Source organism: Maylandia zebra, linkage group LG14 (genome assembly GCF_041146795.1).
Source record: "Maylandia zebra isolate NMK-2024a linkage group LG14, Mzebra_GT3a, whole genome shotgun sequence".
NCBI lineage: Eukaryota > Metazoa > Chordata > Actinopteri > Cichliformes > Cichlidae > Maylandia > Maylandia zebra.
This window is the reverse complement of record NC_135180.1, coordinates 40,028,822-40,056,193: the sequence shown is the minus strand read 5'-3', so window position 1 is coordinate 40,056,193 and position 27,372 is coordinate 40,028,822. Positions and strand designations below refer to the sequence as shown.

Genomic DNA, 27,372 nt, shown 5'->3' with positions numbered 1-27,372 from the left:
TTCCCAGCATTCATAGTGTTTCCAACAATGGTGGCAGCTGCTCAGTTTTAATATTACTCTTACTAATCTTTCTGGGTCACAAAATAAACGTTTAAGATATTTTCAGGCGAGAATGTTTCTGTGTAAACTTCAAATATCTGCTCGGTTTATCAAGACGTCACATATTTGGAAAAGGTTAAACATGATACATAAGTCACTTAAAAATGTCATCGTCCATCCATTTTCCTCCGCTTATCCGGGGCCGGGTCGTGGGGGCAGCAGCCCAAGCAGAGAAGCCCAGAGGGAGGTCTGTTCGTGAGTAAATCGGTTTGGCTGAGATCAAAGTTATTAGATTAGATTACATAAAACTTTATTAATCCATCGGGTGCAGTGGCGGTCCTAGCCTGTTTGGCGCCCTGGGCGTACACTCCCTCTGGCGCTCTGTTTGGAAGCAGCATGTCTCCTCCCCTTTCAACGACCTTTACTCCTGGTCCTAAAGTGAGGGTTAGGGTTACCCTAGCTCTAACCCTGCAGCGCCCCCTGGAGGATGAACCAACTTAGCCAAAGCTGCTCAGATCTGATTGGTCACAGTAACAGCACAGTAAGAGGTCAGAGGTCAGCACAGGCCTTGATCCAGGAAGCAGCTTCAACACTGATCAGCTGATCAGTCAGTTCATGACATCATCACAGACTTCAGAGGAACAGCTGCCGGTCCTCGTCACAGAGCGTGAATCCTAACGGTACCTTTGATTTGAAATCTGTGACATCACTCAGCGACTGACTCTCCACCTGTGAGGTTAAATGTAATCTGATTACACTGTAAACACCCTCGTTTCAGTTTGCAAATAGTTTCATCGTCTTTGCGACTGTGACACCGTCACACCCACCAGTGACCGCCGACTGATCGCTGTGATGTAATCAGGGACTCTACAGTAAGGCACAGTGAGTGTAATCTGATTACACTCACAGATACAGACGTCTGACTCTGACGGAGTCGCCGTCTCAGGTCTGATGACTGATTAGAGACGATCGTGCCGACAGCTTTGACTTGGTGAGCGAGGAAAGGCGGGGCTTAGACACGACACACACACGGCGCTCTGTATTCAAAGTGAACTTTATTGAGTGATCGGGAATGTTCAGGTGCAGCTGCACACGGTGCAGGCTCACCTGTGAGCTCCTCACTACCTTCTGATTCAAAAGACCTTCATGTCCAGACGCCACCATCACTTTGGTCTGCAGCTGGCCCCGCAGGGGGGCGGGGCCAAAGCTCAGGTAAACACAGAAAGGCACAGAGTGAAACATGAACACTGTGAGAAGGACAGCGGGTGGCGACAGGTTAAATCAACAGATAACAGGCTGGTGTCAGGGGGCGGGGTTTGTTTGAGAGGGGGGCAGGGGGTTGGTCTGCTCAGGTGACGGTGGTCAGAGTTCAGGAATGTTTTCGTCGGGTTGGGGCGGCAACACGGTGTTCTGATGGTGCTGGCGTTCGCCGCGCCTCCGTGGCCCCGCCGCCGTCGATGACATCACTCTACATGCCCATCCTGATGCTCTGGATGATCTGGAAGATGGCTGCGGGACAGACGAGGCATCAGCGTTACTGCGTTTCACGTTTGTCTTTAATCCGTTCAGAATAAAATAATCACTGGTGATTTTATTCACACCACTCGAGTTATGTGAAAAACGATTTCACGTGGAAAATGTGATTCTTCATCATTTTGATGTTATTTAAAGGATTTGTTTACATTTTTATTCAAAAAACAAACTTATTTTTAGTATTAATGCAATTTTTTTGCCCTAAAGTTAAAATATTCAGTTTATTTAAATATTTATGACATTTTCAGAACTTTTTAAAGCATTTTTCTCCCTTTGATTTTATATTATTTTAAATATATTTTTTAAAAGTAGTTTCCATTAAAGATAACCTGACACGACCTCTGTGATCACGTCTGAGCGTGCTCAGATCACCCTGATCAAACACACCTGAAGCACCAGGTGCTCGTCATCAATTAAAGGTCACAGCAGCACGGCGTGCCATGACATCACAGGGACAGGCCCCACCCATTTCCAGCTCTTTAGTCAACAGTTATTTAAATCTTTCATAAACCAGAAAATCAAAGGACACGTTTATAACACACAATGAACGAGCCGTCAGCGTGAAGCAGACCTTTATGACCGAAGAAGAAGAGGAGGACTCACCTGATCCACAGACGACGAAGATGAAGAGGGCGAGCAGCCACGGCCCCACACCTTTGTCATCAGTCAGGCTCCTCTGAAACACACACACAATTTATTGATCAGCCCATCACGCTCATCCCGATCTGTGTTTATTGAGGATTGGGTGGAGCAGCGGTTATCACGGTCGCCTCGCTGCAGGAAGGTTGTGGGTTTGACTCTGATTGTGACTAAAACTAGACCTGACACCTGTCCAGGTGTACCCCACCTTTCTCCCAGGCCTGCTGGGACCAGCTCCAAGTGCGCTGCCTTCACGGACAGCCCGTTTCTCTGGAATTCTCAGACTTCTGAGTCACATTGGCTCTAAACTCGATCACCTGTGATCAATACCTGCGCTTTACTCTCCTGTAGAGACACTTTTAAAGCGTCTCACCTTTAAAACAATCATCTTTGACCTTTGACCTTTCCTGTTTTTAAACACATCTGTTACAGCCTGTCTATAGGGGAGCTGAAGTGCTCCTGAAGTTGGCCTGACTGGACCTGACGACGGATCCTCACGCGATCGATCGGTTTCTGATCGTTTATCGATCAGTTTCGGCTCGCGCTCTTCGCCCTGACGATGATGATGACGGTTTTACTCACCGTGGTCTTGGCCACGTTTCCTCTCTGCGTGATGTTCTTGCTGTGTTTCTCGTTCGCCATGCGGATCCTCTGTTTGGCCACCATCTTGTCGTCGCTGTTGTTTGTTTGTTTGTTTGTTTGTCGTCGTTTCGTCCTCGCGCTCGTCGCTCCGCTGTTTCACCCACTGAGACCGACTCTTGTTTGTCGACGTACTCAAAAACCTGATGTCCCGCCCCCTTTCGTGCTGGTCACGCCCACACTCCATGGAAAGCGCCTTACTGCGCAAACATGATTTCCTGCAGGACCTTTCAAAATTAAAGCCAGTTGTGGTCTGCCGTTCAAGAGGACGTGGTTCCATTTTTATCATGTTTAAATCAAGTTTATATCCTTTCTGTGTCGTAATAACTTGTGATGTAATATCTGTTAGCTTTTATTTTGAATCCTTTATTGTTACTTAATTTGAAGGCTGTAATTTATAAAGTATAAAACAGGTTGAATTGTTTATTATCAGTTTTCTTTAATGACTTGCAACCAGTCAAAAGGAAAGGTTCACATTTTTTCATCTTTATCTTTTTAATAGCCATACAATTTATTTATTTACAATCATATAAAACAATTACAGACTCAGTGAAAATTCTGATAAAATGTGTGTTTGAAAAAGTTCCCCTCTCCACTGTGGATTTATCAAGGTTCAAGGTTCAAGGTTCTTTATTTGTCACATGCATAGTTATACAAGTATAACACACAGTGAAATGTAGCCTGACACGCTCCTCGACATGTGCAAAGGGGGGGGGGGGGGTAATAGTATATACACTGGGTGAATGTGCAGTAGTAGCAGCAAGCAGGTGAATTCTGTACATTAATATGAATAGACATCTGACTATTTTACAGGATAGACAATATAAACATATTTAAAATTAAAGGAATTGAAATGTACATTGTGCCTTGGTTTAGTGTCTGGAAGAGTCCTGACTCAGTCAATTATAGATGATGTGAGAGGGCGGGTGTGTGTGTTTAGGGCACGGATGGCTTGGGGATAGAAGCTCCTCTTGAGTCTCTCTGTCCTTGCCCGGAAGATGCGGAACCTTCTACCAGATTGCAGAAGTTGGAACAGTTTGTTGCCAGGATGGGACGGGTCCTTCAGTATCTGCGCTGCTCTAGTCCGGCATCTCCTGGTGTAGGTGTCCTGAAGCGGGGGGAGAGCAATCCTGCAGCAGCGTTCTGCTGTACGGATCACTCTCTGGAGAGCTTTTTGGTCCTTCACACAGCTGTTCCCAAACCACGATGTCATGTTCTGTGTGAGGATGCTCTCCACAGCGCCTGTATAGAAAATCCTGAGGATCTTTGGAGAGACCCTGAACTTCCTCAGTTGTCGTAGGTGATACAGGCGCTGCCTAGCCTTTTTGGTCTGGACCTGAATGTGGGCAGCCCATGTCAGGTCTGAGGAGATGTGGACACCAAGATACTTGAAGGACTGCACCCTCTCCACTGGAGCTCCATTGATGATAATGGGCTTGTAGTCTCTGTGCTGACCCCTTCTGAAGTCCACCACCAGCTCCTTGGTCTTGCTGACGTTCAGCTGGAGGTGGTTGTCCTGGCACCACGATGCCAGATTCTTCACTTCATCCATGTAGGCCGCCTCATCGTTGTTGGAGATGGCACCCAACACCACTGTGTCGTCAGCAAACTTCACAATGGTGTTGGAGCCGTGGGTGGCCACACAGTCTGAAGTGTAGAGGGAGTAGAGCAGTGGCGAGAGGACACATCCCTGAGGTGCTCCTGTGTTGATGGTGATGCTGTTGGAAACGCATCTACCCACCCTCACCACCTGCCATTTCAGTGTTACTGTTTAAACTGTTGTTTTTATAAAGCTGATTTAAATAAAACCTTTCGACTGAGGTCCTTCATTTTTCCTACCCTTCCTTCGCTTTCAGATGCCTTTTATTTTGAAAGCAAAAGCGGAATCCCTTTTAGTCAGTTTCCGACATTTTTGATGCAACTTTGACCTCAAATTTACATCAAAAAGAAATGATATTTAATGATAATTGTTGAACGTGGCTGATCTTATAAGCTCGCGATTATCAGAGAATCGTTAATTACATGTTAATAAATGATAAAGTAAGCGTCTTCTTTTCAGTTTTTAACGACGTGTCACTGACTGTCTGCTGACGTGGCGCTGATAGACCCACCTCTCGGTGGTCTGAAGCATTTCCGGGGTGCTGTTTTCTTCTTCCGGCACAATAAACATGGCGCCCCCCGTCCCGTTGCTGGCAGGTGGGTACATTTTTGTTTATTTTGATTTATATAAAAATGTCTGTCTTTTTAAAGCCCACGGACAACGACACAAAGTCACACATCCGCCACGACCAGCGTAAGCCTCCGCGCTGTTAGGTAGAGCCAGCAGCCCGCCAAACCCAGTGAGGAATCGGATAAAATATTAATTTGTGCGAATATAACAAAGTCACGTGCGCTCGCAATGAAAGTGTTGTATGTTTTTAAATCGGTGGAGTCTTTGGGTTGATTCGGCTGTAAAATAACGCCCGTGTGTGTTTCCGTTAATAAAACTGAGCTGGTTGAATTTTACCACGCTGTTTTCTGTTTCACGTCAGTGAGGTTTCGGGTACAAAGAGCTTAACAACAGCAGAGCAGCAGCTACGTTAGGGTCTGTGTTAGAGCCGATGTGCGAGGCGATGCTGTGCGCTTCAAACGCCGCGTTTGCTGTAAACTCACGTGACACTGTTTTGGTTCAATCGGGATTACGTTACATTAAGGGATTTTTAAATGGAGCTCTTTCAGGGCCTCTTTTACTCTTCGGTTTATTCCAAACTGTGTTGATACCTGAGACCAATGGTCGCAACCCATCTATCCATTCGCTTCCGCTTATCCTTTTCAGGGTCGCGGGGGGCGCTGGAGCCTATCCCAGCTGTCATAGGGCGAGAGGCGGGGTCCACCCTGGACAGGTCGCCAGTCTGTCGCAGGGCCAACACGCAGGGACAAACAACCATTCGCACTCTCATTCACTCGCACATTCACACCTAGTGACAATTTGGATTTTTCCAATTAACCTATCCCCACAAGCTGCATGTCTTTGGACGGTGGGAGGAAGCCAGAGTACCCGGAGGGAACCCACGCAAACACGGGGAGAACATGCAAACTCCACACAGAAAGACCCCGGCCTGATGGTGGAATTGAACTCAGGACCTTCTTGCTGTGCGGCAACAGTGCTGACCACCGTGCTGCAACCAAAGGGGTGTGCAACTCCAGGCCTCGGGGCCGGTGTTGGCAGGTTCTCACCCTGTGTCAGCACACCTGAATCACATGATTAGTTCGTTACCAGGCCTCTGGAGAACCTCAACACATGGCGAGGACGTCATTTAGCCACTTTAATCAGCTGACACATCTAAAACCTGCAGGACACGCCCCCAAGGCCTGGAGTTGGACACCCCTGATGTAAAGCATCTGTTTTCAACAGCATCTCACCGCTGAAGGAGCGAGCCGCTTTAATCTGACCTGTTCACAGTAACAGGTGCAAGAATAATTTGTAATTTAATTTCAGTCTCACAGATTCTCAGAAGCTCCGTAAACACGAAGACATGTTGACTCCTAACAGTATGACTACAATCCAGCGAACGTAAAGAAAGAACTTAAAATGTTTACATTCAAATGACAGTTAAATAAAATTAAAGCTCCGATGAAAATCAGTTTTACATTTGAGGTCTTAAGGATAAACATTGTAGGAATGAACAACTAAAAAAAGTTCAAAAATATTAGAGAGCATTGACGACGGTGAGACCGTCCCTCACAGCGCTGAGCTAACGTCAGTGCTCAGGAGTCACAGACGCGTCAGTGAGCCGTCCACATACTTCTGGTGTGTTTGTGTTTCAGTGCGAGGATCCGATGGCACGTCTCTGCTCCGAGGCCCCCCCCACTGTGAGCCACATGCAGCTTTCCAGAGGTAACCCTGCCCCCTACGCACCCTGTCACCAACACACACGGACACAGTTTGTTTGTTTACAGTGTGTGTGTGTGTGCGTGTGTGTGGCAGGGACTGCCGGCCCAGCAGATGTGTGACCTTCAGCACAGACGGGACACTCTTTGGTTGGTGTAACGGACAAAAGTAGGAGCTTCTCCATCCCTGTGAGTAACATCTGTCTTGCACCCTGTCTGACCTCTGACCTCTAACCCTCTGTCTGCCTGTACATCAGTGTCTCCATCGTGAACCCCTCAGATGGCGCTGTGGTGTCGACCTTTGACCTCCCGAAGACAGCCCTGCTGGAATTTTCTCCACTCAACAACATCCTGGTTACCTGGCAACTGTACACGAGTAAGAGAAGAAGAGGGAGTTTCACGTCCGTAGAGAGATTAGAGATAAAACAAGTTCACATGAGGTCACGAGTCCTTCTACATCAGGGGTGTCAAACTCAAACACACAGTGGGCCAAAATTCAAAACTGGAACAAAGTCGCGGGCTAACGTTAATATTTATTGAAATATATTTATTCCTCCAGATATAAGAATGAATCTTTTCTTATGGACTCAAACAGGTTTTGCTGAAAAACTGAATATGGAACAAGCAAAGCTTGATACTAAACAATATATATATTAGCTGTATAATACCAGTAGGCCAGCTCTGATAATAATTTGGTATGGCTTCGCGGGCCAAATGTAATTAGGCTGTGGGCCAAATTTGGCCCGCGGGCCAGAGTTTGACACCTACGTTCTACACCCAGACAGGTAGACTGATGTCATGTGACATAAACATTTCTCAGCTGTTTGCAGACTCTCCTCTGCACTCGGAGTTCACGCTCAGTCGCAGAGACAGTGACACTAGACCGGTTGCGCAGATACTCCTTTTTGTTCCCCTGTGCAGGCAGGTGTGCCTGTGTCTGCACGGAGCCTCTCTCCTGCAGCATGGCATGTTTAATTTTATCCAAACAAAGAAAGTGAGTTCTGTAGGCGTTTACAGGTGAGGGCTGTCTGCACACCTGGTGGAGCTGTTTTTACTTTTTTATGTAAGAAAAATTCACAGGTAAAGACTTTCTGAGGTTAAATGACTGTTTTTGTGAATGGAGTCTGGTGGAAAGGGACATTTCCTGTGTGGGCTAAACCCACACTGACCCTTTCAGGTGTCAGCGGCACGTGGCTTTAGTTTGTGTGGGGGTGTGGCCTGCTGCAGATAACGGTTTTTAAGGAGGAAAGCTGCTGTGTCTGAATCTAAATTGTCAGTTTTTCTGCTGATTGGCGTGTTTCAGTGTGTTCGGTGTGTCGTGCTGGTGTGAACGGTGCTGTTTAAACAAAGTTGACTCTGTGACGCTGCAGAGACTCAGGACAGTCCTCAGGGGGAAGCCAACCTCCAGCTGTGGGAGCTGCGCAGCGGACGACTCATCAAAGCCCTCTATCAGAAGAAGGTCGAGTCATGGTGAGTCCTGACGCACCCTGACTGATTGATTGATCGACTGATTGGTTGTTGCCTGTCAGTGTTGATGTCTGTGGTGGTCTGCAGGTGTCCCAGCTGGTCTGAAGACGAGAAGATCTGCGTGAGGATCGTCAACAACGAGCTGCACTTCTATGAGGACAACGACTTTGGTAAGGACGCGTGCAGCGGTAGCCAGCGGCTCTGTCGCTGTGAAACCAGCAGCTGATGTCTGCGCCATCGTTTTTCCCAGACTCCATCGCCAACAAGCTCCACATGCAGAAGGTGTCCGACTTTGCGCTGTCGCCTGGAGGTCAGCCCAGCAAGGTGAGCGGAGCGTCCAGCAGCATAGTTCATTCTACCTGAACATGGTCCCACCCACCGTCTGTCCCCGTCAGGTCGCCGTCTACGTTCCGGGCAGCAAAGGAGCTCCTTCGTTCGTCCGCCTGTATCAGTACCCGGCGTTTGGAGGGCCGACTGCTGCACTCGCCAACAAGAGCTTCTTCAAGGCTGACCGAGTGATGATGCAGTGGAACAAGAAAGGTAGGTGTCCCGAGTCCCGACAGCTAGAACCGTGACCCCTGTGAGCGCTGACTTTAACCCGCCTGTCTTTCCCGCAGCCTCGGCCGTGCTGGTGACGGCGAGTACTGAAGTGGATAAAACTGGCGCGTCGTACTATGGAGAGCAGACGCTGCATTACCTCGGCGTTAACGGAGAGACGGCGCTGGTCCAGCTGTGTAAATCCTCCTTTTACTTCCCAGTTTAGCTTCTCGCTGCAGCGCCAGCGCTGGTCACCTGAGGGGTAAAATATGGCGATAGCGACAGGAAATGTTTGTGTAACGACTTTTCTTTATCGCTTTGAAACAGCGAAGAACGGCCCAATCTACGACGTGGCGTGGAGTCCAAGCTCCACCGAGTTTTGCGTGGTGTATGGCTTCATGCCGGCCAAAGCCACCGTCTTCAACCTCAAATGTGACCCCGTCTACGACTTTGGGACCGGACCGCGAAATGCAGCGTACTACAGGTGAGAATCCGCCTGTGCTCGACGGCGTGTTGTCGCCTCTTTGGTCACGTCTGTTAATGATGCCACCGTGACGGGGGCTCAGCCATACGGCGTCTTCAGGAGGAGGTCGGTACGTGATGGAAAAGCGTCGTATCACCGCAGCAGAAAACGTGGTTGGCTCCTCGGTGGGTAACGGCTACCAAACCTGCTGACCTAGTGTAGTCAGTAGGATGGGATGCTTCCTGTGAGAGGCTGCACCTGATTGGTAGCTTTTAACTGTGAGGGGAAATCAGGCTGGATGTCAAACCTTAAACTGCTGGATGTTGTCTGTCTCCCTGTCTGTAGCCCTCAGGGCCACATCCTGATCCTGGCCGGCTTCGGTAACCTGCGAGGTCAGATGGAGGTCTGGGATGTGAAGAACTACAAACAGGTGAGGGAAAAACACCTGCGGAGGGAGGGTGGGGGTGGGTCGAAAAGCAATAGGTAAATGGACCTTCAGCGGTGTTTCACTTCCTGTGAGCGTCACAGCGCCATGCGGTTAGTGCTGAAGCACACGCCCAGCGTGAGTTTCATTCTTCAGCAACACGCTGTCGGCTCACACGATAGTCATAGGGGGCGCTGACTGGAGCCCTGAGGGACACCAGGCCAGGTCACAAAGCTCTGACCCCTGCCCCGATGGTGGAGCCTCAAACCAAGAACCTCAAACCGGCTGTTTGGTCCCGGCTGTTTGATCCCGGCTGTTTGGTCCCGGCTGTTTGGTCCCGGCTGTTTGGTCCCGGCTGTTTGGTCCCGGCTGTTTGATCCCGGCTCTTTGATCCGGGCTCTTTGATCCGGGCTCTTTGATCCGGGCTCTTTGGTCCCGGCTCTTTGGTCCCGGCTCTTTGATCAAACCGCTCCATCTGTGGTTGTGGATGGTGTTCAGTCTGATTTGACTGTTACTGAAGCTTTTTTTATTGTAACTGTATCATTACACAGTTTTATTGTTTCGTATGCATTTTCCGTCACGTTTGTGTGTTTCTGTTATCACATGTCAAAGCGATGCTCTTATTTACAGCTCGTATCATCACTGATTCAATTCAGCTCATTTTTGACTCAGACTGTCAGAAATAATATAATTCTGATCATTTAGATGTGTGCTGTCCAAAGAACCCTCTAAACCTTGGAAATTTAAAAGTAACTGAGGATCCAACAGAGAAACATGAAGCAGGTTTTCCTGTTCTGGCTTTTTATAGCAGAAAACCTTAAAAATATTCTGCAGTCGATCAAAAACTGAAGCAAACCATGAATCAACATGTGAACATGACCTGATGAGGTTTGATTACAGACACAGCTGAGCAGTCATTTGTTTCCATTCGTTCAGTTTGAACAGCAGAGACGAGGCTTTGCTGTCAGAGGCCGACAGCACTGAACACAGCAGCAGACTGGTGGCTAATAAACAGAGAATAATGCAGGAAGCAGAGATTTGATGGTAAACTGGTCTCTGAGTGCTGAGAGAGAGAGAGCTGTGCAGGAAGTACAGCAGCCAAAGTCAGAGGGAGCTCATGAGCATGGTTATCGAACGTGAAGCGCAGTTTGATCTTCTTTTGCTGCTGGTTCAGTCAGTGTTGGTCAGAGTGACGAAACCTGCAGCTTCAGGATCTGTGAGCCGTCGACTCTCAGCGCCGACGGCGTCTGTGGACGATCCACGCTCTGTTTCCACGTTTTTACCTGCTCTTTAATTGTTTGAGCTAGAGCAGGGCGATATGGCCAAAAATATTTATCACGATATATATTTGAAAATTTGCGATAACGATATAACTGACGATATAATTGATGCGAGACAAAATACTCCACAACATTACTAGCGCAAAAAGACAACCTTCCATTTATTTTCACTTAAACAAGAAGCTGGTTTTTATGTACATTAAAGCTTTATAAAAATGTAACAGTGCAAATGCAAATTCCTTGCTGAAAGTTTAACCAAAAGGCATTTCCAGTAGAAATGGGCTGACATATCCTGAGCATAACCATGTATAATATCCACTGAAGTTAAAAAGAGGTGCTTTGCAACATTAAACTGCAGTGTGCAGTACGTATTTTTCGGACCATAAGGTGCACGGGATTATAAGGCACATTAAGCGAAACAAAGCAGTCAGATAAATCAAACTTTATTAAACTCATTCTTCTTGCTTCCTCCACTTCTGTACCATTGATTCATTAATGTTGAATTCTCTGGCAGCTGCTCTATTCCCATGTTGCTGCAGTATATTAATGACTAACCTCGTATTGTGGATGGATTATCTCAGTTGTTCTCCTGACTGAAGTTTGGTCCGTTTACAGCATCCTGCCATGCGATTGCATTTGTCTCTAACCATGAGGAACCTTCACGTTAACTTTTATAAGTGGAAAAGTGTTAGTGTTCGTCCTCCAGCTTCACTGTTTATGTTATGCTAACATAGCTGTGTCGCTAGCGATCACGTAGCACATCATTATATACCAGCTAGCCCAACTTCAGTAACCCTACAAACGTCACTGCTGTTTAGTTTCCTGTCTTCATTTATGTTGGAAGTGATAGCAGAGCTGTACGTTTGATTTTTTTCAGAAATCTCTCAGTCAGAACATGCTATATCATGCTTAGGTAACTAGCGAAACTAGCGAGCTAACTTCCGCTAGCTTCCTGCTAACTTCTAACTCCGTTAAATGTAATACATTTTTTTTCATGGATGCCTGGAAGTTAAACTTTATAGTTACACCTGGTAAAGCAGCAATGCTGATCGTTTTATTAAAGATGAAAGAATTTAGACAGTTTTTAACTCTCAGTGATGCTGCAGTGTTGTTTGACCTGAAGTATACGGAGTTTAGGACCCAGATTACTCCCAGATTTAAGAGCATCTTAGTCCGACAAATACGACAATAACAACGGCCGCTTGCATGTTCTGCAAAAAAATGTGCTTTGTTGTGTATCTGACGGACAAACACCAAACCAGTTCCACATCACGGAAGTTGCACCATTTTTACAAACCAATTCTGGTTCATCTGTTTCACTCAACAATCGGCCATGTGCGTATGAAAACAAAGGCACTGCGCATGCGCGTTTTACTCCCATTCTATCGCGATATTTCATTTTCCTATCTTTGCCTAACATTATACCGGTATTACCGTGAACGGTATAATATGGCCCAGCCCTAGTTTGAGCTGTTTGCTGAAATAGTTTTGTGAGCTTTAACCTGAGATTCTGACGTTTCTGATAAAATACATTTATATGTAAAAGTCATTCAGGATTTAATGAATTGAACTGTAAACCCAGCCCTCATTGAGCTGTCCTGTTACAGGCAGCTTTACAGGAAGAATCAGTGATTTAATCGAACGAGTTGGCGTCTTGTCCATCGGTTTCTCTTTAAACTCCATCATTGTCGTGTTTGGCTTCACCAGTCTCACCTGTCTCGTCCAAGGTGTCCAAATCTCAGGCGCCAGACGCCACTCATTTCTCCTGGTGTCCCGATGGTGAGCATATCGTCACGGCGACCTGCTCTCCTCGGCTGCGGGTCAGTAACGGTTATAAGATCTGGCACTACACCGGCTCCGTGCTTCAGAAATGGGACGTGGCGGCCGGCTCGGAGCTGTGGGAGGTGCGCTGGCAGTCGCTCCCCGACGGCAGCTTCCCCAAGCGACCAATCAAGTACCAGGCAGCGCCCAGCCAGCTGGGGTCCACACAGGCCCCGCCCACACAGGCGTACCGGCCACCCGCACTGAGACACCTGCCCGCCACGCCCAGCTCCAAACTGGTGAGATGACTTTCTGGTTTATTTAGGCAGAAGTCGTCGTTATGGTAACCTGACCTCACCTGTCTTTTCCTGTCAGCACGAGGACGAGCCTCCTCAGGACCTTCGTCCCGGAGCTTCGGGAGAGAAGAGTCTCTCTAAATCTGCTCTGAAGAACCAGAGGAAACGAGAAGCAAAGAAGGCAGCGAAGCAGGTGAGACTCGAAAGTGTGACGTACCTGTGAGCACAGGTGCTGAAATCCAGGCGAGCTGAACGCCGTCACACCGTCGCTCGCACGGCGTCGACGTCTGCTGCTGGAGAAGCAATGGTCACCTGCTCCTGCTCTCTTCCTGCATCAGCTGTTTATACAAACACTACACATGCTGTGCCTTTTTCAAATTAAAAGCACTCTAAAGTTTGGCTTTTACTGTGAAACACTTGTTTACATGAAACATCTGATATTCAGCGTCTGATTAAATTCATGTGTCATCATCACAGAGGATGATGAGGAGACAGACTGATGATGAAGAAGCTGAGAGGCTTCTTCATCATCAGCTGACGTGTGATCATGTGATCTGCTGATATTCATCTGCTAAAAACAGGAAAAGCCTGACTGATGATTTCAGCCTCGTTTCAGGTGTGGAGGATCTTTGTCTGCTCTCACCTGGATCTCACACCGCCTGCCAGCATTCCTCTTACTCCGGGTTCTGCCATGTTGTAAGGTGCTCGAGGCAGTCACGTGAACACGGTCACTGATCTGATTATTTCAACAGGAGGCGAAACCAGAACCAGAACCTCCCACTGACCCCGCCGCTGTCAGTAACAGCCAATCAGAGGCAAGCATCGGTGACCCAGAGGTGGAAAAGAAGATCAAGAACTTAAAGAAGGTGAAGGCTGGTTTATTTCTGTGAACGTCAGTCAGGTGGATCTCAGCCTGGGGGTGGGGTCAGTGGTGTGTGGTGCTCTGATTGGTCAGTCTCTCAGTGACTTTTGTACGTTTCAGAAACTGAAGGCCATCGAGGAGCTGAAGGAGCAGCAGGCATCGGGGAAGGTCCTGCAGAAGAACCAGGTGATGTTTGTTGACAACCCGACACTCATGAGGGGCAAACGCCGCAGTCATCGGCGGGCCCTGGGTGGTGTCTGGAGGAACTGTGATCACGCTGTAGACGATGACTGGTAACGGTTGCTGACATCTTGGTGCTGCGAGCACAGCGGCGCTAACTCTGAGCTTAACCTTTCCTCTGCAGGTGGAGAAGATCCAGAAGGAGGAGCAGCTGCTGAAGGAGCTGCAGGAGCTGCAGATCGGACAGTAAGAGGTCCCTGGGAGCTACAGACCACGCCTCCCATCCTGCAGAGCACAGAGGGACGGTGGCGTCTGTGATTGAGTTTTTAGTTGAGGGGCGGGGCTTATCTGACAGGTGTGGCATGCCTCCAGAGGGTTAGACTGAGTGGATGTTTGTTCCTTATGTTCACGCCCTGCCCGTGGCTGCGAGCGGCGAGCGCTCCTCTGTCTCAGCTGGAGGTTGTCCAGTAATAAACTGTGTAACAGAGCATGAGACCAGTTCTTCTTCTTGTCGCAGTGAAACCTTTGTTTTTATTTGTCACCAGAGTTTTTTTGTTTTTGGCCGTGGGAGTGCTGATAGACAACAAAGTAAGTCGGACTCGAACCCAGGCCTGCTGTTCTGCGACTACGGTCACCTGCTCTCCCACTGAGCCAACCCGGTGCCCCAGAGTCGGGTCCTTTTAATTGGATTCATTTACACAAACTTGGCTACACCTGCCGAGCTTCGTCGCTGCCCTAATATAATACACTTTTTCTCTCTGCCTCACAGTTCCATTTTTTATGGGTAATAAAAAGAAAATAAAGCCGTTATTTCTAATAAATTCAACAAAAAATCTGGTCATTTGTGTAACCCCCGTTCTCTGCAAAGTGAGTCCATTATGTATGGGAAGTGCCCTCTGGTGTGAACAATCACGGAAGCTCCACCACCTCCGTTTCCTGTGATTGGTCTGTGCGAGGCCGTCCAATCACTGCAAAGGACACGGTGATCCCCAGCCCTCTGCCCATGCAGGTAGGGTAGTTGGGTGAGATATCTCACTCGGTGTTCAGAGAACCGGTGTTATGCAAGTGACCAACCTTCTCTTTCAAGCAGCACTCAGTGTCTCGCTGTGGGAAACGGCGCCACTCCTGGATCACGTGCATCAAAGCCTGTAACTCCGCCACCCAGGCAGGTCAGCGCTTCCAAAGGTCTGCGTGTCTCTAGGAGCCCACACTAAGGACTGAGTGTGTGAGTGAGGGTCACATGGATCATCATCATTGTAGCTCCGCGACAGGCACGGCTTCTTCAAGACGCCGCTTTGCTGCATTTATTGAACGCCGTGAAAACTACAAACACAAACGCTGTAGGCCCTTCAGTCAGTTCAAAGTAACGTGTTTCACACAATCCTGTCTGTGTTTCTTCAGCAAAATAAACATGAAGTCAACATGTCTGTATCTGTAAATAATAACTGTTATGCCTACGTGTACAAATATATTTATACAAACAAATAATTCCTTACGATACCACATATATAAAAGCTATTTCTGTGACACAATCATGGTCGGTGTGTGCAGATGTGTCCCACAGAAACACCCCAAAGGCCCCACGAGGCTGCAGTCCTGGGACTTGCACACCATCACAGTAGCCTCTTCCACCCAGTGTGATAAGCACCACTGTGACAGGCTTCAGTCCTGTCTGTGAGGAGCAACAGGCTCACCAGTAGGCCTCAACCTGTGGGTCCTGTTCTTAAAGCTTCTCAGAGATGTCGGCCAACTGGTGCAATTCCAAAGCCAATATGACAGGCTGAAGTAGCAGCTAAATACACTTTAATAGTGGAAGATGCTCTCCGCTAATCTAGCAAATCCTAAAGGAAGCATGACAGATTGGAGAGAGAGCACTGATAAGCAATTATATTCCTAGCTGCTCACCATCTTTCAAATACATGCTGTTGGCGATCAGAGTGGCCATGTGGAAAAGGCTTTGGATGGTCTCAGTCACCCTCAGAAGGAGAGCAGACCTGGCTTTGTGCCCGGCTGCGACGATGGCGTTTTTATGGAAAATCCACATGAAGTGCTGCCTGCTGAGCCTCTGTCAGGCTGCTTCTCTCCTCACTCCTCCTCACTTAAGTGCAGTGAACAGTTAAGTGAATTTTCCTGGTCCAGCACTTGTGATCTTCAAGAATCCCTGGTGTGGGGCCGGGGACTGTTGTAAGGGGGCACCCCGTATCCTTTTAAGTGTGTGTTGTGGACAGATGTGGTGGTGTCAGGGTATACCGAGGATACCCGCTATACAGGATATAAGTGAGGTTTGAAAGCGTTTGTATTACTGTAATTGAAATGCAAAGTTAAATGACCAAAAATCATAACAGGCACATAAAGATTCACCTCTGACCGGCTCAGTTGTGTCACCTTCGTTAAGATAGGACAACGTTTAATTTTTTTTTTCTTTTTTCTTTTTGTCCCGTTTGGATCTTTAGCCATCAGAATTGTTGTCTTGAGGCCAAGAAAGATGCCAAGCGGATTTATTTTACCAAGTGGATCATCATGGCCTTGCCATATTGGTCCATTTGATTGACCTTTATTATAATTATGAATTTATTTTATTTTCAGTTGCAAACGGGACAGACATAACTGTGGGATAGGACAGGGGGAAAGAATGAAAGAAAGAGGGGGAGAGAAAGAAAGAAAACCAAAGGGGAGAAGAGACGGTGAGAAGGGGGGGAAGAGAGAAAAAAAAACAAACAAAAAAAAAATAAAAAAAAACTCCTGGGTCACCTGTATGGAGAAAAAAAACAGAGGAGACAGCAAACAACAAAGAGCAACATAATAATAGAAAAAAAAAAAGCACCATCACAATAAACTAGCTAGCCATAGATATCAATAGTTACTAAATAATAAACGATATTGTGCAACACGCAAGATAGACAGCGCACAGTGTGCTTTGAGGCAGCAGCCAAGAAAGCTGTAGTCCGCGTCTGTGAATACCCATGTGTACACCTGTGTGCATACCTGTGTGGATCAGCATGCTTGCATTCCAGAGGTTTCTCCATGTAATGATCTGCTAGGGAGTGTGGGGAGCCACAGCCCTGTCCTTTAAGGTATCAAGCAGGTATGGAGGAGATCAAAACTCCAGACATCCAGAGGCCCCCAGAACACAAGAGACCAAGGAAGACCCACAGAGGGGCAGCTGCGCCACTGTCCCAGTAAGAGCTAAGGAGAGTCCCAGATGAGGGCTCATTCAGCAGCAGGACAACGTTTAATTAACAGGTAAAAGCTGAAGTTAAATGTCGGACACGTGATTTCAGTGAAGTCTTTACAGGCCTCGGATACGTGCGTGGGTCCAGGCTGGTGTTACAGGCGTGGCCCTTTAAGGATGAGCCTGATGGGAAATGTGTGCGGGGGGTAGAGCAAAAAAAAGGAAAAGGAAGAGTAACGGTTAGCTACAGAAGAGACGAAGAGAAAATAAATAAAAGGAATATAATAACTCCCTCGACAGCCAGAGTTGTATCGGCGATGCCCGCTGTGAGTAAACTGTTTCAGCCCACTGTACGCGGTGTTCGTGCCTTGGAGGAGAAATAAAGGTTCGGTAAAGCAGTTTCCTACGCCTCCCTCGATCTTCTTGCTAGCGGAGTTGACCTGTATAGTAAGCTGTTGCCGGCTGCGAGTCAGTTACGGAACCTTCAAGTAACTGCCAGAGGTTTCCTTACTACGGTTCGGGGCCGCGGATCTGGCGCGGTAACACTGGGGGCTCTTTTCCGGGATTAAACTCCGCAAAGCGCCGAGAGAGAGGGAGCGAACTTTTTTCTCTCTTTTCCCTCGGACGACAGAGAAAATGGCGGCTCCGAGAGATGCTGAAGGGGATGGCATGGTAATGTACTTCAGTAAGAGCAGCAACCCATTTTTGTCAGAAACACCAGAGAGTGGCACAGCTAATGTGGACCATGCCACTTATGTAAACAATAGAATCCACAGCAGCAACCCCTTCATCACGGACATAGAGTTAACGCCAGCGGCGAGCATAGCAGCAGTCGATACGACAGAGTTTGAGGCTGCATGGCATCTCACCCCGCCACCTTCAGCTCACACCAACCCTTTCTTAACACCAATAGCGAAGCAGAATGCAGTGTGCAGTGAGTTTAAGCAGTTGCAGTGCTCAGACTGCGAAGGCCCTGGTAACACTGCATCTACACCGCTCACAGTGGGACAGCATGGCCTGCATGATCACCCATCTCGGATTGTTACATCTCGGCCATGCAGCCAGCCATTCACCGCCATGAACTGTACCTGCAGTGTCCCTAGAAAAACACGGTTTACTGAGCCAGCGAAGCTACACATTATGCCGGGTATACCCCAACCTGCGCAATACAGCTATGAAATGCCAGCTCAGGGCTATTTTTCCCCAACACCTCGCATGGTAATACCAGCACCAGATGGGGGGTGTGGGCTTTGTAAGCATGACCAGGGTCACAGTTCAAAACAAGCCATGCCAGGGCCACGCGGCTGTTTTCCTGGTGTAGTGCAAGACGGTGGTTTTGCAGATTGTAGTGCTGATGGACAGACAAGGGGCAAGGAGAAAATTCCCACATTACAACCAGACCATTTCGATGGGTCAGGGTCATGGAAAGACTTTCTCTATCAGTTCGAGACCTGTGCAAAGGCCAACTGCTGGACGGAGAACACCATGGCTGTCCAACTGAGATTCAGCCTGAGGGGCGCAGCTGGAGCCATAATCCACAAAAACCCCAAATCTGCTCGCTGGAGTTACCAGAGGATTGTGGAGGAGGTGGAGGCTGCCTATGGGCCGTGTTCAGAGCATGCAGCAGCCATTGGCATTGAGCTACGGCAGAGAATCAGGAAACCAGGTGAGGCCCTGCACACCCTCAGAGATGATCTTTATGAGAAGGTTTCCATTGTGTATGCCAACCGCTCCGAGCTGGAGCAGGACTGTATTGCTGTAGAGATCTTCACTAATGCTTTGGCAGATGCTGAAATGGTCCAGAAATTGTTGGAAGAACAACCACGCACCCTGGCAAGAGCCTATGAAATCGCCCACAGGTTCGAGACAACGAAAAGGGCCGCCAGGGCAGTCACACAGCTTATGCAGCCAGGGCCACGAGTCTCTACAGCACAGGGGACCGAACAGCTGCATTACGGGAGAATGTTCATATGCTAAGTTATGAACCACCGGAGAGGGCTCAAAGACCTATCCAGCGTGGGCGCCAAAGCTGGAGCACATCCAACAAGTCAAGCAGGAAGGAGGCTGTTTGCCATAACTGCTCCGGCATAGGACATCTACAGAGGAACTGCCCCTCTCCTCGCTCACCTGCCCAAAAGCCTGTAAAAGCTGCTAGAGGCCCAGCCCCTGACCCAGGCACAGTGTTCCACAACGGAGGCCAAGATGTGATGTGTGTCCAGATAGTAATACAGGGACGGGAAATACGGGCCTTGCTGGATTCTGGTGCACGGCGGAATGTGCTGCCCCTCCACTATTTTAACACCATAGGTAAGGTAAGGTAAGGTAACTTTATTTATACCTAAAGGCAAGGTAAATTTGCTTTACAGAAAAATGACAGCATTTGACATCCCTTTAAAAACACATACCTAGTAAATATATAAAACTCACTGTGACACATACTTTAATATTTCGAATCAAAAACATTTTTATAACGCTTTGTCCCCGCAGAGTCAAGACCCCAGGTGCAGGCATCCATTGCTCAGACTCTACAAGGCATTGGTCCAGAGGGATTGGCCATTCTGGGCGAGGTCATCCTGCCTGTACATGTGGGGAGCGGTGTTAAAAATGTAGACTTTCTTTTGGCCGACATGGCTGAAGGCACTGAAGTTATCCTGGAGCACCCTTTCCTGCAACAATCGTGCGCTTGCTTAGACTACGGCCGCCAAGAGATAACCCTGTTTAATGAAAAGATACCATGTTTTGGTGTGGGCCCTCAACCTCAGGTGCTTGTTGTTAGGGTGGCACGCACTACGGTTTTGGAACCAGGCTGCGAGTATGTGGTCCCCGGGTTTTCCAGCTCCCACTGTGCCGCTCATAGAGACATGATGCTAAGCCCCACAAAGGGCTTTGTGGAGAAGCACCAAGTACTGGTAGCTCACGCAGTTGTGCAACCTAGTAAACCCTCTAGCATCCCAATCAGAGTCTTTAACCCTGGGGCCGCAGCTGTCACCTTAAAGCGGGGTGCCGTGGCAGGGGTTCTTCAGCCCGTGCAGGTCCTGGAGGGGTCGGGGGGTCACCCACCAAGGGTCTTGGCTGCCCTCGAGCTTAATGGTACTCCCCCTGCTTCTGTACCAAGCCATTTGCAGGCCCTTTACGCCGAGAGCAGCCCCGGTTTGACTCACGTTGCCCGCTACGATCTGGCAGGCCTGCTGAGGTCCTACGGTGATGTCTTCTCCACTGGCCCAAATGACCTTGGTCGCACTGGTGTTGTCCAGCATGACATCCTGACCACGCCAGGGCCACCAGTTAAGCACCTGCCGTGCAGGATGGCAGGGGACAAACAAATAGCGGCCGACCAGCAAGTACAGCAGAGCCTGGAGGCTGGGCTAGCTCAACCTAGCAATAGCGGCTGGGCTGCTCCAATTGTGATGGTGAAGAAGAAAGACCAGAGTCCCAGACTATGCGTGGACTATAGACCACTAAATGAGCGAACCCTTAAAGACGCTTATCCCCTGCCACGCATCCAGGACACCCTTGACACGCTTTCTACTGCCAAGTACTTCAGTACACTAGACCTGACTTCAGGGTACTGGCAGGTAGAGATGACCCCCAGAGCCCGAAAAGCAGCTGCATTTTGTACTCGTAAGGGATTGTTCGAGTGGAATGTGATGCCGTTTGGACTGTGCAATGCACCGGCCACATTCCAAAGGCTTATGGACAGAGTCCTGGCTGGGCTGCAGTGGGAGACATGCTTAGTATACCTAGATGACATCATTGTCCTGGGTCAGGATAGCACCCAGATGCTGGAGCGGCTCGAGCAAGTGTTCATCAGATTGCGTGGAGCCAACCTAAAACTGAAGCCATCTAAATGCTGCCTGTTTTGGGAGCAGGTGGCCTATCTGGGCCATATCATCTCTGCTGGAGGTATTTCCACAGATCCCCAGAAAGTCCAGCAGGTGACGGACTGGCCTGCACCGCGGACCGTCACAGAAGTGCGTCAGTTTGTTGGCTTAGCCTCATACTACCGCCGGTTCGTGGAGGACTTTGCCACAGTAGCCAAACCCCTCCACGAACTCACTAAGTATGCCCGTTTTAACTGGACTGCTGAGTGCCAGGGAGCATTCCAGGAATTAAAAAGACGGCTTACAGCAGCCCCTGTCCTGGGTTACCCACTGGACCAGGGTGACTTCTTCCTCGACACTGATGCCAGCAATTGTGGGATCGGAGCGATTCTCTCCCAAGTGCAAGGGGGCGAAGAGCGGGTCTTGGCCTATGGGAGCAGGTGGCTGTCAGCTACCGAACAAAACTATTGTACGACCAGGCGAGAGCTTCTGGCGGTTGTGGCGTTCACTTCCCACTTCAGACAGTACCTGCTGGGTAGGCCGTTCACTGTCCGGACTGACCATAGCAGCCTCCGCTGGCTGACCAGGCTGAGGGAGCCCGAGGGCCAGCTGGCCCGCTGGTTGGAGAAGCTGGCAGAGTATAACTTCCAGGTGCTGCACCGACCTGGGAAAAACCACCAGAATGCGGATGCACTTTCCAGGAGACCCTGCCGCGCTTCATGCCCGTGCACACTCCCAGAGCCCACCATCAACAGCGGCCGGTTCGAGCATAAAGGTGTGCAGTGTAACTTAGAGGACTGTTGTACCAGCATAACCCCCCCAGGGCAGCCCCCAGTGGGGGTAGTGGGGCCTGATGGTACCGATGGGAAAAGCCGGGTAGCAGAACCAGAGTGTGCACCCGTAGCAGCAGTGGACTGTTGTTCCGGTAGTAGCCACGACACCCGCCCAAATATCCACCGGGTGGATGAGTCCCATCACACTAGCTTGTTCAGTGGCTGGACCCCAGAACAGCTCTTGGCTAGCCAGAAGAACGATGTGGATATAGGCCCAGTTTGGGAATGGAAGGAAAAAGGGGGAGGTCGGCCCGTCTGGGCCGATGTAGCGGCATGCAGCCCCGCAACCAAAGCCTACTGGGCGCAGTGGAAAAGACTGTACCTAAAAGATGGAGTGCTGGTGAGGAAATTCCACTGTACAGAAAGTAATGTGTTTTTCCCCCAAATCCTTCTGCTTCACGCCTATCGTTACTCCGTAATGCAGCAGATGCACGATGGCCCAGTGGGCGGCCACTTTGGGGCAGAAAGGACCCTGGCACGCTTGAAGAATAGGTACTACTGGTACAACATGAAAGATGATGTGACCCTGTGGTGCCGCACTTGCACCAGTTGTGCTGAAAGGGCGCGGCCCCTAAAAACCCCCCAGGCAGCGATGGGCACGGTATTTAGTATTTAGTATTTATTTATTGTCATTGTCAAGAACAATGAAATTGCGTTTGGGGCTTCCATACAACCCAAAAAAAGAAGAAAATAATAAATACCCCTTAAAACCCAAGTGTACATATTTAACCCAGTGTGACTCCAATGCAATAAGACAATCCTTAGCAATAATGTTCGTAGAAATTCAGACAAAGACCTGAGAAACATGACAAAATACAACAATGCAACCCATTCAATATTATTGTACTGTGAGATATGATATCAGATATGATAGTTATCTATTTAAGAATGAGGGGGGGGGGGGGGGGCAGGAGGGGGAAGAGAATAAAGATATGATGCACCAATGCAGACCAGTTCATTGCTATTAAGAAGTTGGATATGGTTATTGTCCGTGAGAGGGGGGCAGAGAGTTCAGGAGCCTCACAGCCTGTGGATACAGGCTGTTGGCCAGTCTGGATGTTCTGGCCTGTATAGACCTGTACCTTCTCCCTGAGGGCAGCAGATGGAAAAGGTGGCGCGCAGGGTGATGTTGGTCCCGCAGGATACTGTGCACCCTCCTCAGACAGCGAGTGGGGAAGATATTACTGATCTCTGGCAGACTTGTTCCAATAATTCTGCCAGCTTCTTTCACCACCCGCTGGAGTGCTTGCTGATCGGCCTTGGTGCAGCTGGGGAACCACACTAGAAATCCATACGTCAGAACGCTGCTGATGGCACAGTTGTAGAAGTTCAACATCAGAGATCTGGGAATGTGTGCGCTCCGCAGTCTCCTCAGGTAGTAGAGGCGCTGTTGGGCCTTCCGTGCAACTGAGGTGATATGGTTGCCCCAGGACAGGTCCTCGGTCACAGTTACCCCCAAGAATTTAAAACTGCTCACCCTCTCCACCGCCTCACTGCCAATGAAGAGAGGCAGATGGTTGTTATGACCCCTCTTCCGGAAATCTACAATGATCTGGAGCCCACCAAAACAACTCCCAACTCCCTGATAACGACTGTGTGATGACTATTCTTCCCGTCCCATGAAGGCCACCTGGGTTGGCTGGCAGACTGTTTACTTAGCCTGATAGTGCGAAGGACACTGTCTCCGCTGAACTCTGGACACACACACACACACACTTACACTGACAAGCACTCACTCATCCCCCTCCCTTTCCAACGCCTTCGATGCTTGTGCCCTACCGGGGATGATAGCAGTCAACTGGACCAGCGCAGATGCTGCAGGACCGGATGCGCTGTCTACGCCGGCTCTCTCTTACCCTTTACCCGCCCCTGTTGCTTGTCTCGTGTTTCTATGGTGTGTTGATAGTCATGTGCTTTTGTGCTGAGGTGTTTTTTCTGTTATCAAACTGTTCTCCCACCAGGAGCTCAGTCTGAGTGGAGTTTTTTTTCTCCTCCTCTTACCTCATGTAGTGTATTTTCGTTGTTTTTCCTATCAGCCTACCTTTCTGACATGTCTCCCCAATGTGATGTTTGTGTAAAGTTGGTCAGAAGGTTCCTTTGTGAGTGCGCATGCGCCATTAGCGTGCTGCCTGCTGTAACCCCTAATTTCCCTCGGGATGAATAAAGTATTCTGATTCTGATTCTGATCTCCTTGGTCTTTTTGGTGTTTAAGACCAAGTTATTGTCGTGGCACCATGACTCTAGTTGTTGCACCTCTGTCCTATAGTTTGTCTCATCATTGTTGGATATAAGTCCGAGCACTGTAGTGTCATCTGCAAACTTAACAATGAGATTGGACGCGCAGGAGGAAATACAGTCATGGGTGAAGAGAGTGTATAGCAGAGGGCTCAGAACACACCCCTGAGGGGCACCGGTGTTGACCACAAGGGTGGAAGAGGTGTTCTTACCCACTCTGACACTCTGTCTACGGTTAGTGAGGAAGTCCACAATCCAGTTGCACAGAGAGGAGTTAAGTCCCAGTTGGTGGAGTTTGGGACGGAGTTTGTATGGCCGGATGGTATTAAAAGCCGAGCTGTAGTCTACAAAGAGGAGCCGTGCATAGGTGTTCCTGTGTTCCAAGTGCTTCAGTAATGTGTGCAGCACTGTGGCGATCGCATCCTCGGTTGACCGGTTCTCCCTGTATGCAAACTGGTGCGAGTCCAGGGATGGTGGAAAAGCAGCTCTGATGTGTTTAATGACCAGTCTCTCCAGGCATTTGGCGGGAATGGGGGTGAGTGCCACAGGTCTGAAATCGTTCAGACATGTGACATTTGACTGTTTTGGGATGGGAACGATGGTTGCTACTTTGAAACAGGATGGTACCAGTGAACAGGACAACGAGGTGTTATATATAGAGGTGAAGACGTCCGCCAGGTCCACAGCACAGTCTTTTAGCACCCGGCCCAGCACTCCATCTGGCTCGGCCGCCTTCCTGGTGTTAATGCTCCGGAACACACGCCTCAGCTCATGAGTGCTCAGGACTGGAGCAGGATCGGTTGAGGGGAGAGGGGACAGGACAGGGTCGGTGTTCTCCCTATCAAAACGGGCATAAAAGAGATTTAGATCCTCAGCCAGAGTAGAACTGTCAGCTGAGGGTGATGGTGTTCTTCTTTTGTAGTCCGTGATAGCCCTGATGCCCTCCCAGACCTGCCTTGGGTTTGTGTTGTTCTCAAACCTGGCCTCGATACGCCTCCTGTGCTGCTGCTTGGCAGTCTTGATGCCTCTTCTCAGGTTGGCCCTGGCAGCACTGTATGCCTCCTGGTCCCCGGATTTGAAAGCGTTGTTCCTTGTTCGAATAAGTTGTTGAACTCCGTGTGTCATCCAGGGTGGATTATTAGGGAACACACGGAATCGTTTCCAAGTTGTTACATTGTCCACACAGAAACAGATGTAGTCCAAGACAGTGGAGGTGTAACTGTCCAATGCGACACGATTGTCAGTGTCCTGCACCTTGAATACATCCCAGTCTGTGCAGTGGAAACACTCCTGAAGCATCGGAATAGCATCAGGTACGTGTTGGCGCCCCCATGGAGAGGATTGCAGTCGATCTGATGGGACCGTTGAACGAAACAGAAAGGCATAAGCGGTTCATATTGGTGGTACAAGACTACTTCAGCAAGTGGGTGGAGGCTTATCCAGTCCCCGATGGACAAGCACCCACAGTGGCATCAAAGGTTGTTGCGGAGTGGGTATGTAGATATGGAGCCCCACAGTCTCTGCATAGCGACCAGGGCACCAACTTTGAGTCAGATGTGTTCCAGGGGATGTGTGAACTGTTCGGAATCAAAAAGACACGCACCACGCCCTTTCATCCACATTCCGATGGCCAGGTAGAGCGTTTTAATGCTACCCTGCAGAAGGCCTTAGCCACCACCGCGGAGCGCTGCCACTGGGATTGGGATATAATGATCCTCTATGCTGTCATGGCTTATCGGGCAACTAAGCACAGTTCCACAGGATTGACCCCAAACATGATGCTTCTGGGCCGAGAGATAACCGAGCCTATTGACCTGGTCGCGGGTCTGCCGGCCGACGACACCCCCAACTGCACTGTACCACAGTATGTGGTGCAACTCAGGGAAAGGCTGGAGCTTTCCCACCAACTGGCACGGGAGGCTCTCGGGAAATCTGTTGAGCGCACTAAGAAACAGTACGATAAGAATATCTGCCAAGTTCAGTATCCAGTCGGCGCTGCAGTGTGGCATCTGATCAAAGGGACCAAGAGAGTGCGGCACAAGGTTCGCAAGTGTCTGCCTTCCTATGAGGGCCCCTACTTCGCACGTGTTTGGAGACCACAGACTGGGACACATTGAAGGCTGCTTCTAACAGCTTGGACGAGTTTACGGACACTGTCACCTCCTATATCCACTTCTGTGAGGACAGCATTGTGCCATCACGCACCAGGGTGAGTTATAACAATGACAAACCCTGGTTTACTCCTAAACTCAAAAAGCTGTGGCTGGAAAAGAGAAAGGCGTTCAGAAGCGGAGACAGGGACTTCTACAGAGAGGCCAAGTACAGGTTCACTAAAGAAGTGGACATTGCTAAACATCAGCACTCTGAGAAGATGCAGCAGCAGATCTCAGAGAATGACTCGGCCTCTGTGTGGAAAGGTTTTAGGAATATTACAAACTACAAGCCTAAAACCCCCCACTCCACTGATGACTTGCTCTTAGCCAACACCCTCAACGACTTCTACTGCCGTTTTGACGAGCCATCAGGCAGCCTTCACACCTCCAACGGCCCCAACAATAGAGACACTTTGGACACTCATTCCCCCACCTCTCCCCCCTCCATAGAGCCATCACCACCTTCAAACTGTTCACCTGCAACACCCGCCCCCTCACCCCACACAAAAGAGGATTTCACACCACCTCCTCCCACCACAACTCTTCATATTCATGAAGCAGGTGTGAGGAAGCAGTTTAAGAACCTGAATGCTCGGAAAGCTCCCGGCCCAGACGGTGTGTCTCCTGCCACCCTCAGACACTGTGCAAACGAGCTGGCCCCAGTGTTTTCTGGCATTTTCAACTCCTCACTGCAAGCATGTCATGTGCCTGCCTGCTTCAAGTCCTCCACCATAATCCCTGTCCCCAAGAAACCTAGGATCACTGGACTAAATGACTACAGACCCGTGGCTCTGACATCTGTGGTCATGAAGTCTTTTGAGCGCCTAGTTCTCTCCCATCTCAGGACCCTCACGGCCCCCCTCCTGGACCCCCTGCAGTTTGCATATAGAGCCAACAGGTCTGCAGACGACGCCATCAACATGGCCCTACACTTCATCCTGCAGCATCTGGACTCCCCAGGAACCTACGCCAGGATCCTGTTTGTGGACTTCAGCTCTGCCTTCAACACCATCCTTCCAGACCATCTCCGAGACAAGCTTTCCCAGATGAATGTGCCTGATCCCATCTGCCGGTGGATCACTGACTTCCTGACGGACAGGAAGCAGCATGTGAGGCTGGGAAAGAATGTCTCGGACTCCCGGACCATCAGCTCCCCTCAGGGCTGTGT

The 27,372-nt window shown here is 49.3% G+C and overlaps 3 protein-coding genes across 3 annotated transcripts; 2 read left to right on the top strand and 1 right to left on the bottom strand.

The window, feature by feature from the left end:
- Nucleotides 1–1,075: 1,075 nt before the first annotated feature.
- Nucleotides 1,076–2,990, bottom strand: serp1 (stress-associated endoplasmic reticulum protein 1). The gene is made up of 3 exons (XM_004572580.6): nucleotides 2,794–2,990; nucleotides 2,176–2,248; nucleotides 1,076–1,548 (listed from the first exon to the last, which is right to left on the bottom strand). Exons 1-3 carry the CDS (start codon nucleotides 2,875–2,877, stop codon nucleotides 1,508–1,510), a joined length of 198 nt encoding a protein of 65 aa, XP_004572637.1. The 5' UTR covers nucleotides 2,878–2,990; the 3' UTR covers nucleotides 1,076–1,507.
- A 1,917-nt stretch (nucleotides 2,991–4,907) lies between these two features.
- On the top strand, nucleotides 4,908–14,483 carry eif2a (eukaryotic translation initiation factor 2A). Its single transcript, XM_004572577.5, has 16 exons — nucleotides 4,908–5,046; nucleotides 6,658–6,727; nucleotides 6,818–6,889; nucleotides 6,978–7,096; nucleotides 8,091–8,190; nucleotides 8,275–8,357; nucleotides 8,438–8,511; nucleotides 8,583–8,727; nucleotides 8,805–8,921; nucleotides 9,052–9,208; nucleotides 9,533–9,617; nucleotides 12,619–12,951; nucleotides 13,028–13,141; nucleotides 13,701–13,814; nucleotides 13,931–13,996; nucleotides 14,175–14,483. The coding sequence occupies exons 1-16, from the start codon at nucleotides 5,019–5,021 to the stop codon at nucleotides 14,238–14,240; spliced, it is 1,743 nt and encodes a 580-aa protein (XP_004572634.1). The 5' UTR covers nucleotides 4,908–5,018; the 3' UTR covers nucleotides 14,241–14,483.
- A 3,315-nt stretch (nucleotides 14,484–17,798) lies between these two features.
- LOC143421991 (uncharacterized) lies at nucleotides 17,799–26,396 on the top strand. The gene is made up of 4 exons (XM_076892058.1): nucleotides 17,799–19,021; nucleotides 19,141–19,469; nucleotides 19,650–22,417; nucleotides 25,365–26,396. The coding sequence occupies exons 1-4, from the start codon at nucleotides 17,799–17,801 to the stop codon at nucleotides 26,166–26,168; spliced, it is 5,124 nt and encodes a 1,707-aa protein (XP_076748173.1). The 3' UTR covers nucleotides 26,169–26,396.
- The last annotated feature ends 976 nt before the right edge of the window (nucleotides 26,397–27,372 follow it).

What these genes read in the sequence shown, in the direction of transcription:
- LOC143421991 (XM_076892058.1), top strand. Translation starts at nt 17,799, where the DNA reads ATGGCGGCTCCGAGAGATGCTGAAGGGGATGGCATGGTAATGTACTTC. An exon ending in GCCTATGAAATCGCCCACAG is followed by an intron (nt 19,022 to 19,140) that starts GTTCGAGACAAC and finishes TCATATGCTAAG; the next exon opens with TTATGAACCACCGGAGAGGG. An exon ending in CCACTATTTTAACACCATAG is followed by an intron (nt 19,470 to 19,649) that starts GTAAGGTAAGGT and finishes TTGTCCCCGCAG; the next exon opens with AGTCAAGACCCCAGGTGCAG.
- eif2a (XM_004572577.5), top strand. Translation starts at nt 5,019, where the DNA reads ATGGCGCCCCCCGTCCCGTTGCTGGCAG. An exon ending in CCACATGCAGCTTTCCAGAG is followed by an intron (nt 6,728 to 6,817) that starts GTAACCCTGCCC and finishes TGTGTGTGGCAG; the next exon opens with GGACTGCCGGCCCAGCAGAT. An exon ending in TACCTGGCAACTGTACACGA is followed by an intron (nt 7,097 to 8,090) that starts GTAAGAGAAGAA and finishes GTGACGCTGCAG; the next exon opens with AGACTCAGGACAGTCCTCAG.
- serp1 (XM_004572580.6), bottom strand. Translation starts at nt 2,877, where the DNA reads ATGGTGGCCAAACAGAGGATCCGCATGGCGAACGAGAAACACAGCAAG. An exon ending in GAAACGTGGCCAAGACCACG is followed by an intron (nt 2,249 to 2,793) that starts GTGAGTAAAACC and finishes TGTGTGTTTCAG; the next exon opens with AGGAGCCTGACTGATGACAA. An exon ending in CTTCGTCGTCTGTGGATCAG is followed by an intron (nt 1,549 to 2,175) that starts GTGAGTCCTCCT and finishes TCTGTCCCGCAG; the next exon opens with CCATCTTCCAGATCATCCAG.